This window comes from Neolamprologus brichardi, chromosome 3 (assembly GCF_056152115.1).
Source record: "Neolamprologus brichardi isolate AB-2024 chromosome 3, ASM5615211v1, whole genome shotgun sequence".
Lineage (NCBI taxonomy): Eukaryota > Metazoa > Chordata > Actinopteri > Cichliformes > Cichlidae > Neolamprologus > Neolamprologus brichardi.
The window spans coordinates 21,849,599-21,862,735 of NC_142106.1; the positions used below are offsets into that span (position 1 = coordinate 21,849,599).

The 13,137-nt window shown below is 37.3% G+C and overlaps 1 protein-coding gene across 1 annotated transcript; it reads right to left on the reverse strand.

Moving 5' to 3' along the window:
* Positions 1-1,599: 1,599 nt before the first annotated feature.
* Positions 1,600-12,409, reverse strand: LOC102790642 (protein NLRC3-like). Its single transcript, XM_087833957.1, has 6 exons — positions 12,358-12,409; positions 10,466-12,260; positions 8,978-9,151; positions 8,444-8,617; positions 5,273-5,319; positions 1,600-2,258 (listed from the first exon to the last, which is right to left on the reverse strand). Exons 1-6 carry the CDS (start codon positions 12,392-12,394, stop codon positions 1,717-1,719), a joined length of 2,769 nt encoding a protein of 922 aa, XP_087690083.1. The 5' UTR covers positions 12,395-12,409; the 3' UTR covers positions 1,600-1,716.
* Positions 12,410-13,137: the final 728 nt, after the last annotated feature.

Consider the following 13,137-nt stretch of genomic DNA (forward strand, 5'->3'; position numbering starts at 1 on the left):
AATCGGGACTTGATGAGACCTTTCGAGTATCACTAGAAATATTATAAACAGTCGTCTCCATACCACAGTTTGCTATCAGTAAACACCGAGGGCATTCACTGATAGCATACTACATCCATGTCAGCAGTGTATAAACGGATGGTTTAGCATATATTAGCACAGGTATCAATAAAGGACTACCGTATTAAACACTTTTACTAACCTCAGGCAGACGGACAGGTGCTCTGCAAGTGGTGAAACTCACCAAACTGCTCACGCTTCAGGAGGACCGGATGGACCCAGGTACGGCGAGGACGTCCTTAACGCCGCTGCTCTGCTCTCCACAGTAAATAGAGAAGGGAGACTCTCTCTTCAAACGCTAACTCGACAGCTGCCATCTTGCAAACATACCGTCTGGCACAACTTCCTCAGCATAACACACCTGTATGCTATAAATACACTTGTTGTATAAATGTTTACAAAGACACTTTAAAAACATCTTGCTTTCTGTTTTGTCCTCTGTTCCTCCTCTGAACACAGTGTACAGTTTATCCTGATATAAACAGTTTCATTTTATTGTTTTATATAAACATTGCAACACATTAACAGATGAACAGTCCTTTTTCATTTATTTAAAAAAAAAACAGCTGATTTTAAATCCAATTGGAGAATATTTAAAATGACAAAGGTTTAAAGTTAATTACACACATATATACATGGGAGAAGTCAACACACCTCATACACTGACACTGTCTCAGTGTTTGTTTCATATGCAACAAGTCAACAAGAAAAAAAATCCCACTGTTAACATCTTATTTCTTTTATCTTCACCTTCCCTTTTCTGTTACAATTCGGGATTGTATTTTTATACATAGAAACCCCCGGTCCAAAAAAAAAAAAAAATCTAACTCTGAGATTGTAAAACAGTTTCTGATAAGTTGAGAAATATGTCTGTGAAGGTTCTCAGTCATCCAGGTCATCGTAGCCTAAAGAGCTTGGAAAGAAAAGTGTCTGGACTTCTTTAAGTTAACTTAAAGAAGTCCAGACACTTTCCTTTGATCTATAAGTCAGACTTTTTTTTACTGAATATGAAATGAAGAGAGACGTCTCCAAAGCTTCCAGGTACAACCTCCATAAACTGCACTTATATTATTTATAAGTGTTTGAAGCTACATTTGAATCGACACAGATGAATAAAGTGCTTATGAATCCAGAACCATCTGGGAGAAAACTGGTCACATGGTGGTTATATTGCCTTTTTCCAGGAATTACTTGTACTGAATTGTTACTGCATTTGCATAAGAGAGAAAAACACAAATGTATAGTTATGCAATGTAAAAAATTACAAACCCAAAATATTTAAAGCCTGCAGCTCTCCTCCTCACAAGCCCAACAGCGTCTAAAATGTCTTAATTTTCTGTTCCAAAGATTTCATCCATCAGTCTAAACACGATTAAAATATGTATAATGGAACAAATACAGTGTTGGATTATAATGCAACAGATTTTAAAGCAAAGTCCTGTGGGTATTTAAACTGTAACATATTAGTAGAAACTGATAACTGCTCTTGAAAAATAAGCACCTCAGACAATAAGATGATAAAATACATTTTTTCAGGAGAATCTCTGGACTGCAAATCAAACTAATATATGTACTACGTATGAGACAATTTACCTGATAGATTTAACATTTACAATAATTAAGTGCGAAAAAGTATGAAACACCACAGTAAGTCCATTATTCTGAGTCAGCACAGAGGTGGATATTAGAGTCAGGCTTCACTCTAAACCCAGCATATACAGGTTCAGTGAAGGTGGTGTTGAGGGTGTGCAGGTGAATCAGTTTATCAGAGGAGACACTGTAAAAAGACACAGTTCCTGCAGAACAGTCCACATACACTGCTACTTTGTGACAGAGAGGTGAGGAGAGCAGAGGGATGGCTCTTGCTATGTAATTGTGATCTACATAGTAACCCCTGTCATCACTGCAGTAGAGACTCCAGGATTGGTAAGTCCTTCCAAACCTGCTTTCGTCACCGTCTCCTTTCCGGCTGATTTCTCCATAAGCTACAGCAGCATGAACCGCTCCACTCCACTCAACCTCCCAGTAACAGCGACCACTCAGACTGTTGGTACAGAGCAGCTGAGGCCAGTGATCAAACCTATCATCATGATCAGGATACAGCTGGTCTTCTTTCATGTGTGTCACCTCCTTCTTGTCGTCAGACAGTTTGAGGTTCTTGTGTGCTGTGTTTGGATCCAGCGTCAGATCACAGAAATCTAAAAGGGCCAATAAGACACAGTGCATAAACACTTAACTCTAACAACTCATTAGCAAATTATTAATTAAAGCCAACGTGTAACAGTATATGTGGTCCTCATATTTTGTGGTCTGTAGCTTAAACATTCGAGGATGCAGGCAGTGTGATTATGAGTGTAAATGAGAAAAAAGAAAAAATTTATCTTAAAAAACAAAATTATCAACAATAATTATTTGAAAGGGAAGTGAATTAGAATAAATATTAACATTTAAATATAAGCATACAGGCTCTGCATTTACATTCATTTCACATGCATTAACGTCTAAGGTGCACCATCAACACTAAACACAAACATGAAAGCGATGTTATGTGATTTGATTATTTTCATTTTATGTGCACATCAAAATGTGTGTAAATGTGTTGCTAGGCAACCAGGAGTGCCACAGTTGTTTTACATTGATTTCTACACGGTGAAAATATCTCCTGTGGTGATTCTAGATTGAAATGATCATATTTTATTTTTCCCCACACATCCCCAAATTCTCTATATGATGATAGGAGAAGCTGTGATACTGTTGTGGATTTTTATGACATATATATCATACACTGGACATATACTCACATGTACACTGTGCAATCATATATACACGGATTATATATATATATATATATATATATATATATATATATATATATATATATATATATGCACCAGAGTGTTTATATAATGGAATCACTGTTATAAGCCTTTAAAATGCATGTTTAAAATCACAAGAACCACATCTTTAGATCAAATATTATTCACAAGTATATTAATGAAGTTGGTGCTAGTTGTTGAATGAGCATATGTGATCAATACTGTCTGAAATGTATTGATTAGGATCAATAAGTAACCTCTGATTGTATTATGGCCAATGGTATCCAGTACAAACAAAGGGTTAAATCAACTTTGCCCCGCTGAGCTAACGTGTATAGCAGCCCACCCCTGGCAGCAAAACCGACTTAGCTGTAAGGAAGATTAATTGTTTTCTCTTTGCTGTATGTTTGATATCTGGAGTTTTCTGGAGTTTTGGTCATAAAACTGTCAAAAAGTACCCATTAAATATGATTGATGTTGGGAAAAGTGCTCGGAGAGTTATGGAGCAGTGCCAGAAGGTTATGTAAGGCAAGTGTGGGTGATTTAAGAAGAACAAAGTGCAAAATTGACAATTGACTGGGGAAAAGTATTGACAAACATATTATATTGATAATTGGGGTTAATGTTGACATTTGTAGAGTTGAGAAAATACGTATTAGTCTAATTTTTGATATTGAACAGGGAAAAAGCAAGGAATGGAAAAATATCAGGAGGAGGGGACACTGACCCTATATAAAGAGGAGGGTCGAGATGTCCCGGGCTGCAGTGTATTAAACTTTATTCCAAGAATTCTACTCTTTTCCAGAGCCTCTTTTGTATGGGCTCAAATTGTGGTCATAAATATTTTGTACTTGTAAATCAGGATTTGTATGTGTAAAACGAATTTGTGTGTGCGTAAAAAAGATTTGTGTGTGTACTACGTGAGAAAGTCTGCACTCAAGTTTCAAGTTACAAGTACGAATTTTGACCCGATTTTTCTTCCTTTCATCTGATTGGCCAATGTCATGTCAATCACATATTTAACTATCCAATCAGAGAACAGATGGGTTTGGCTGTTGAAGGGGTGCTTTTTTGAACTGCAGGTCCATGAAGGGTAATACAGTTCGAAGCTGGAGGATCTCTATATAAATATCTGGTAGAAGCTAGGTCCCCTAACTTTCAGCAGGTGTTGAAAGGATAAAGTTGTGGTATATCAGTGGTTAGAAATACCACTATTACTTTAGGATTAGTTTAACACAACGTCAGGGCTGACCCAGGACCATTGCTGTGAGTCACAGTGTGCAGCATAAAGGTCCTTTCACATCAGACACTGCATGTGCTGCTAATGCTAACTAAAAGCCAAGGATCCAGAATTTGTTGCGCTGGCTGCTGAGCTCTGTGGGTTTTTGCAGCAGCTCTACCTGTACTAGATGCAAATGCTCCTTGTCGTTTCTATCTCTGACTTTATGTCCTCTACAAGAGTTTCTGGGTTTTTTTTTTGCTAGTTCTTCAAATGTTCAATAAAAACATGTATGCTAATTCATAACGAAGAAAGCTTTGTAATGAAGACTGTCATTTCCAAAACACTGATTTACAAGTACAAAATATTTATGACCACAATTTGAGCCCATACTTTTGAATGTATTGGTTTTCATTGGATCTGAAAAGCTGGACTTCCACATCATTGGCTTACCATATTGGCTTAAAAATTTGCGACCACATTACATGAGATGATGGGACTTCATTTAACAGTATTACAGTATTTTTAATAAGATGATGGGTAAAAATAATCTTCTTTGTAGTTTAGTGTTAACACAGCCCGATTTTTACATTTGTATGTCAGTGGAAAATCAGGTCATCATCACAATCAGTCAGCATCACCAGTGCATTTAAATTATGATCTTCATCCCAGTACATTAGCTAATGCTAGTTAACACAGATGACTTAAAACCTGACTCATGAAGCCAAATTTTGTTTGAAGTAGATCAATAATTTAATTAAGCTAAACTCTCTCCCTCTCTGGTAACTTTTATTTTGCACCAAACATTATAAACTAATCATGAGGTTGGTGCTGTTACAGCTCGTCCTCTATCCATGCCAATTTTACTGCAGGCAAAATGATTTCTGAATAGAAAATTCTAGTTGACTTTGTGGTCTCATTTCTTCACCAGATAATTAAGAAATGGTTTAATTGGTTTTCACATTAGTTTATCAAGAATAAGAACCAATATGCAAAACTTTGTAATGTTTTAAGATTGTATCAAAAATGAGTTTTAGTTGTGGAATTAAATTACTGAAACTGTTTTTTAATTAAAATTCATAATTAAAGATATGTAGCAGAGATGCATAAAAAATGTGACAAAATGTAGAACACAGTGCAGCATGATGTACAGCTAATAAATCAAATACGCACTTACATTTTCTTAGACCTGGTCTCATCCACTGGTCTCCTTGAGGCTCCACACTGAAATAAGCACATCATCTTTTAGTGTGAAAACATGGCCTTTATATTCTCTGATTCATCTCTTCTAGAGTGAAAATTATCATACTTTCTCATTTACCCATTTAAGGTTTTATTTTTGTTTTTATGTATCAACGCACAATTAGAAAAAATTATTTGGTCTGTATCAGGTGAAGTGTATAAGAGATGTAAAAAGCCAAAATCCTGTATAAAGAACACTCTGTATAAAACAGTGCACCCCTGTAGGATCACTTCAACAATGAGTAGTAATTGAATAACTTAAGAAGAATCATTTACAGAAGAATTCTTATGTTTTTCACATGACTATATCTGCACTGCATGAAATAGCAAGTGCTTATTTAACTTTTATTTGACACTAGGAAAGTCGAAATCCTGTTTCAAAGCTTACAGTGGATCAGCATTTATTGGCATAAAGGTACACAGTAAACGCCAAACTGAGAGTAACTCTTGGAAGACAATCTGAGCCAAAACACTGGCAAGGTATAACAATAAATTTGGTAAGGAGGGAGCAATGAAACAAAAGTGTAATATGATGTCATGATAGATTTTTGGAGTTTGGAGTTTTGGGATGTTTGGGTTTTTCTGATTTTTCACTTTTGATTATTCTTGGTTTCATGATTATATATTCTGTATTGGTTTCATACTTTCTTGTAGCAGCATTTCTTGGTTTCAGTCTGGTTTATTTTCTGCCTCCCTGTGTTTCTGTCACTACAATGTGTTTGTTCATCCTTATAATCACATAGGTTTAAAGCCCCCCCATTTTTGCACATGTCGAGGAGCGTGTCAGGTTACATTTCACCGTGTGTTATACTTGTATAACTATGCATGTGACAAATGAAGAACCTTGAACCTTGAAATACCCTCAAAGTCTGGTTGGCTTTCAAGGTTTCTGGGAGTGTGTGACATCCAGTTTGTCCTACACACCGTCAAACAAAGCTAGAAGCTGGTGAAGAAATAACTTTTATTTCCAGTTTTTTTCAAAAATAAGTATTTAAAAACAATTATTAATTTTTGTGAGCTAATTCTGACCAGTCACAACATAATTTTTACATTGTCCATTACCTTCTAACTCTGAGCAAACATGTCATTCTGTGCAACCTCTAAACCATTAAAAACCACCTGTACTACTGTGGATGACAGATATTTTGAAATGGCCACGAGATTTTACTCAGTCTGAGTTCACTGAACCTGCATGTCTTTCTCCTGTTGTTTATGAGATGTTTCCACCAGAAGTGTCAGTGGGAATAACAGAGCAGGAGGCATCAGGGTAGCATGAGCATCATGAAAAGTCTTTATAGTTCATTCATCATCATGTAAATATGCTGAGGATCAGTGATGGGAATAACGGCATTAAAAGTAACGGCATTACTAATGGTGTTACTTTTTTCAGTAACGAGTAATCTAACTAATTCCTATTTCTATCGTTGCGACGCCGTTACTCATAATGAACAAGAAAATGCAATGCGGTCGCAATACTATTTTTCAACACATGGTTAAAGCTGTCTTCAGCTGACCGGGATATGGGGGTGGGGGGGTGGGGGGTAATTGCATGAGTGCTGCTGATTGGCTGAGGAAGAATAAAGTAGTTGTGGTAAACCAATCACATGACCACTTTACCACTTTAAGATGACATAGTAACAAGGTGCTATGTCATGTGCCAGATTTTAAATTGTGTTGGTAGGCCACGTAAAACCAGAGTCATGATAAAAAAAAACAAAAAACATATACGATTTTTTTTTTTCTTAAATACATTCATCACAAACAATGCTAATGTTAATGCTAAACAAGGCTTTGTTCATAAACTATTAGACATGTGGAAAAAATGTGCTTAAGCGCATAGTGTCTGCAGATGCATGTGCACACAGATTGCCTGTTGATTGTTTGGTGGAAAAAATGTACCATGTCGACCAATCAAAAAATGATATGGCAACATGGCATTTGGTTGTTTAGGAAAAGGGAGAAGTTTTAGGAGTGTTCTCGGTGAGAGAGCGAGAGAGAAAGAAAGAAAGAGAGTGGAAAAAAAAGAGAGAGAGAGTTTTGAGATGTGAGAGATTTGTGACGTTTAGTGTGTTCGGAGTGTGTAGTTAGTGTGTTGTCTTGCATAGTTAGTTTGTAGTGTAGTTGATAGTTTTGTATTGTGTGTCAGAACAATGAGGTGACTGCTGAATGTCACAGGTGCTGCCAAAAAGTCACCAAAGGCAGATTACAATGTAAATGGTGTCAGGATTTTAAAATTTACAATTTCTATTTGCATTTAAAGTTATGAAATATGATTCATTAAACATGTTTGTGGTTATTACAGTAAAAAATATCCGTTTTTTTCCTACTCTCCTGATTTTATGTTTTATGTGTGATTTTAGATCAATTGTGTTTATACAGTATGTCAAAAAAAAAAATACAGTAAATTCAGACATGTGAGATTGTGCTGAAAAGAATGATGCAATACAAGGCAAGATAAACAGTTTTTAAAGGTGAAATGTAGAGGGAAAATCAAAAGTAGAGTTACACCCTGGGCCCCAGAGGGTTAAACATTTTTTTAAGTAACGCAATAGTTATTTTTTCTAGTAATTAGTTACTTTTCTAATATTGTAACTCAGTTACTAACTTGGGGAAGTAACTAGGAACTATAACTAATTACTTTTTCAAAGCCCAACATTACTGAGGATATTGTGTGTTCAAAGTCAGCTGTCCAGGTGAACACTGTGTCCAGCTTGTCTCCTGCTGCTACAATCTAACACAGATATCTTTGTATTTATTTTAACCATGACTTTATTTCCTTCTGAGTATACTGTGACTGTATGGTTGTAAATATACATTATTATTTTTTTTTGTTTATTTAAAATGGCAAAAAGAGTCAAATGTCACCCTTTCAAAGTTAATTGCCTGTCCAGTTCATTCAGACTTTTGTTAGATTCTCCTTCAAGCTGTGTATGCTTCCTTGTGTGCCCACAGATGGGCTTTTAACTGCGATTGGTTCTGAGTCATTCACCCAAACACAGCTGCCCATTTAACTGGACATACAGACTGTATTACTGGCAAGCAGATCAGTGGTTACTTTACAATATGTTGGAGAAATTTTTTTTAGCTTTATTTCTTCTTTTCCTACCAGAGTATTTCCAGTTTCACATGTGGATCCTCCTTTAGAGCAGACAAAACCTTCATTCCGGAGTCTCCTGGGTGATTATAGCTCAAGTCCAGCTCTTTCAAATTGGAAGGATTGGAGCGCAGAGCTGTGGCCAGAGAGGTGAAGCCTGTTCCTGTGATCTGACAGCCTGACAGCCTTCAAACACATACAACATGTCACATCATTGTAAGGAACTGAATTTGATTATGTAAATGCAGTCGAATTAACAGATTCAGATTTCAGTTAAAGTTGTTACAAAAACAAACAAACTGGCTTTTCTTCACTCAGTTTTAAAAAAGAAATAAAAACACTGACTTTCTGTCTTTTTTGCTATGATAGACAATCATAAATAAAGTTATATTTTGATGATTTATGAAGTGTGTGTTTTTCTACTCTACTGTTCTCTTTCAGAGTTTACACCACAACAGAAACAACATCAGAAACAACATCTTAAAATCTATAAAATAATAACAGTTGTGAAATATCCAAATCTCTTGAAACAAAGAGTCAGCTAACCTGAGAGTTTCCAGCATACAGTGTGGACTCCCAAGGCCAACACAAAGCAACTTCACTCCTGAGTCCTGAAGGTTGCTGTTACTCATGTCCAGCTCTCTCAGTCTGGAGGACTGGGAACTTAGAATTGAGGAAAGAGTTTCACAGCTTCTCTCTGTGAGGTTACAGCCACTCAACCTAGAAACATATCAGTATATCAGTGAACTTTCCAAACTCTAATAAATAAACACTTTGCCAGGTCTCTTGCCAGGATTAAACTGGATACTAGGGGTGGGTTTTGATCATCGATGTATCGATTAAAATCGATTCTAGGTTGGATAACATTAAAATCCTGAATTGATTTTTAAATATAAATTTATTTAGCATGAAACGCCAGAATCTCATATTAAACCTCACAAAATTTCAACAACCACCAAACAGCTAAAACAGTAAATGAGAGCAGGTACGTGGATTCTGCACAAAGATCTAAACATGGGTCGGCGGACCCGCCAACGGATCAAAATCAGTGAGAAGTCGCCTTTCTCACCCGATGGCACAGGCATGGACAAGGTTGGGGCTGAAAGCCGACAGCTCGCTGATTCTGAGGTTTCGGCGGGCCCGCGCTTTGTGTTTATGCCTTTTTTGCGCTGATTCTGAAGCTGCAGGTTTTTATCGCTCTCCAAACAATATTGACTGAACCAGCAGCAAAAGAAGATCCAAACTACGCTTCACATTTTGCTTCACATAAACATTGTCATGAATTCCCTCTTACTTTTGCTGTTTTGCTTCCACCATGATAAAATCACACTTCATCCACAGCTCTCTCTCTCTCTCTCTCTCTCTATCTCTATCTCTATCTGTGTGCACTTCAAGAACAGTTTCCAATCTAAAGATCTGTTTTCTGGGTTATTCGCTCGCTTGTTACGCACAAGTCTACCGTTGTTTACAGTGCTGACGGCCGCTGTTTTTTTTTCCTTTTACTTACTTCCAAAAAGAAAGCCTCATTTCTGCCATTCAATAGGCTACTGAACAAATTTAAACTTTTAAAAATTATGCAAAATTGCAAAACGTTTAGCTGTGTCTCTAATAAAACCTCTGTAACTTTGCTCTGCTTCACTTCAGCAGCATGTTCATATGTTGATTAATGGTTTTCTTTCGTTTTTGATCTACTGCAGAACATTTTTAAGGTCATCTGCTACAAAATCCCAGGCCAGGAAAATCAAATTCCTTTTTTTCTTTGTTTTATCCTCAGTTACTTTGACACAAAGGCATCTGCTGTGAGGCTTACACTTTTGATAAAGTCTCGCAAGAGTCAGCTTTCTTTTTATAGATATAAAAATATGGAAATGTACTGATACGTGATCAGAATTATAATATTTCTGACTGTCTGAGGTAAAATTTCCCCATTCAAATCGAATTGAATCGTGGATTGAATAGATTCAGGACCTTGTGAATCAGAATCAAATTGATTCTAGAAATCAGTGACGATACCCAGCCCTAGTGGATACTTACTGGGCTTTCTTACAGGCTTTGACCACTGGCAGCAGCTGCAGAAGAGCCTCTTCTGAAGCTGAGTATTTCCTCAAGTCAAACACATCCAAACCTGTTTCTGATGACAGTAGGATGAAGACCAGAGCTGACCACTGAGCAGGAGAGAGATTATCTTTAGACACATGTCCTAAACCCAGGTGATGCTGGATCTCCTTCACTACAGAGTCATCCTTCAATTCATTCAAACAGTGGAGAAGATTGATGCTTTTCTCTGGAGAGAGAGTGTCGTTCATTCTTTCTTTAATGTACTTGACTGCTTCCTGATTTATCTGTGAGCTGATTCTTGTTTGTTTGTGCAGGCCTTGTAGGAGATCCCAATTGGATGGCATCGAAAGACCCAGGAGGAAGCGAAGAAACATGTCCAGATGTCCATTTGGACTCTTCAAGGCCTTGTCCACAGCACTCTGGTAGAAATGTTGTACTAAAGACTCTCCAGTCTGCACTGAGGCTGTTTCTTCTTCTTCCAGCAGGTTGATACCAGAGTTGGTAAATGTCAGATGGACATGAAGAGCAGCTAAAAACTCCTGAATGCTCAGATGGACAAAACAGAACACCTTCTCTTGGTACAGCCCTCCCTCCTCTTTAAAGATCTGTGTGAACACTCCTGAGTACTCTGAGGCCTCTCTGACTTTAATGTCACACTCTGTCAGGTCTGATTCATAGAAGATCAGGATTCCTTTCTGCAGCTGCTGAAAAGCCAGTTTCCCCAGTGCTTCAATCATCTTCCTGCTCGTTGCACTCCAGAGAGGATCTGTCTCAGCTCCTCCATCATACTTGATGTTCTTCACTTTGGTCTGAACCACCAGGAAGTGAATGTACATCTCAGTCAGTGTCTTGGGCAGCTTTCCTCCAGCCTGTTTGGTTTTTAACATGCTCTCTAGAACTGTAGCAGTAATCCAGCAGAAGATTGGGATGTGACACATTATGTGGAGGCTTCGTGATGTCTTGATATGAGAGATTATGGTGTTGGCCTCTTCCTTGTCTCTGAGTCTCTTCCTGAAGTACTCTTCCTTCTTTGGGCCAGTGAACCCTCTGACCTCTGTAACCATGTCTATATATTCAGCAGGGATCTGATTGGCTGCTGCAGGTCGTGTGGTTATCCAGATGTGAGCAGAAGGAAGCAACTGTCCCCTGATGAGGTTTGTCAGCAGCACATCCACTGATGTCGACTCTGTAACATCAGTGAGGATCTCAGTGATGTGGAAGTTCAGAGGAAGTCGACACTCATCCAGACCATCAAAGATGAACACAACTTTGAACTTTTTAAAGTTACAGATTCCTGCTTCTTTGATTTCAGTGAAGAAGTGATGAATAAGTCCCACTAAGCTGAACTTTTTATCGCTCAGTAAATTCAGCTCTCTGAATGGGAATGGAAAAATGAACTGGATGTCCTGGTTGGTCTTGTCTTCAGCCCAGTCCAAAGTGAACTTTTGTGTCAGGAATGTTTTCCCGATGCCAGCCACTCCTTTGGTCAGAACTGTTCTGATTGGTTTGTCTCTTCCAGTCGAAGCTTTAAATATCTCTTCACACCTGATTGTTGTTTCTGGTCTGTTTGGTTTCCAGGAAAACATTTCAATCTGTCTGACCTCATGTTCAGTGTTGACCTCTCCGGTCCCTCCCTCTGTGATGTAGAGCTCTGTGTAGATCTCATTTAGAGTGGTTTGGGTTCCTGGTTTAGCAATCCCCTCAAAGACACACTGGAATTTCTTCTTCAGGTTACATTTAAATGTATTCTCACAAAGTGGATCAGGATTTTCTACAGGAAAGCACCAGAAACATGAGTATTATGATTATAGAAAATGTGACAATTTCATTCCTGTAAAGACTGAATTTATGAAGAGAAATCCTCTCACTGCTCTGCAGACAGTCAGCCAGCTCCTCCTGTTTCATTATTCTCAGGAAGTTAACTGCAAGTTTCAGAAATGCCTCTCTGCTGCTCCTTCTCTGCTTCTCTTCCTCACTGTCCAACAGCTCCTCTTCATCCCTCTGACACTCTGAATAATCTGGATTCAGATCATTCTGCATCTTCTTTAGCTCTTTCTTCACAAAAGTGATAATGTTTTCCTCCAGCATCTGGAAAAAAATTACACAATCTAAGTCTAAAATCAGATCTTCATTGTAAAAATAATTTTTCACAGATTTGTTTTGTGTGTGTTTGAAAAAAAAAGTGTTAAAATATATGCAATAACACATTAAAATAAAACTCCTGTCAGAGAAAAAAAATATAATTCAAAAATGTTATTGTTGTATAACATTTCTGAATATTTTTTTGTGGATTGTCATTTTGGTTCTTATTGATATAAGAACAGTAATTATTAACACTGAACTGAAAAAATGTGATAAATAAATACATGTATTTATGATGTATACAAAAAAGCCTGCTTTGATCCATCAATTTTAAGTAATTTTATCATCACATGATGCTTTTTATTCACAATTTTAGGGGGAACAATCTTTTGCCACTCAATTCATTGATGATATAAACAAAAACTCAGATCTTTGGAAAATCTCAATCTGTGTTTCGTTCACATCGTAATCCCGAGACTCCTTTCATCAAGGTCCCAATGATCTGCTGCTCATTAGCTCAGTTTTTGATACTGTGAATCAAAGTAGTTTAATCATTTCCTCATCCT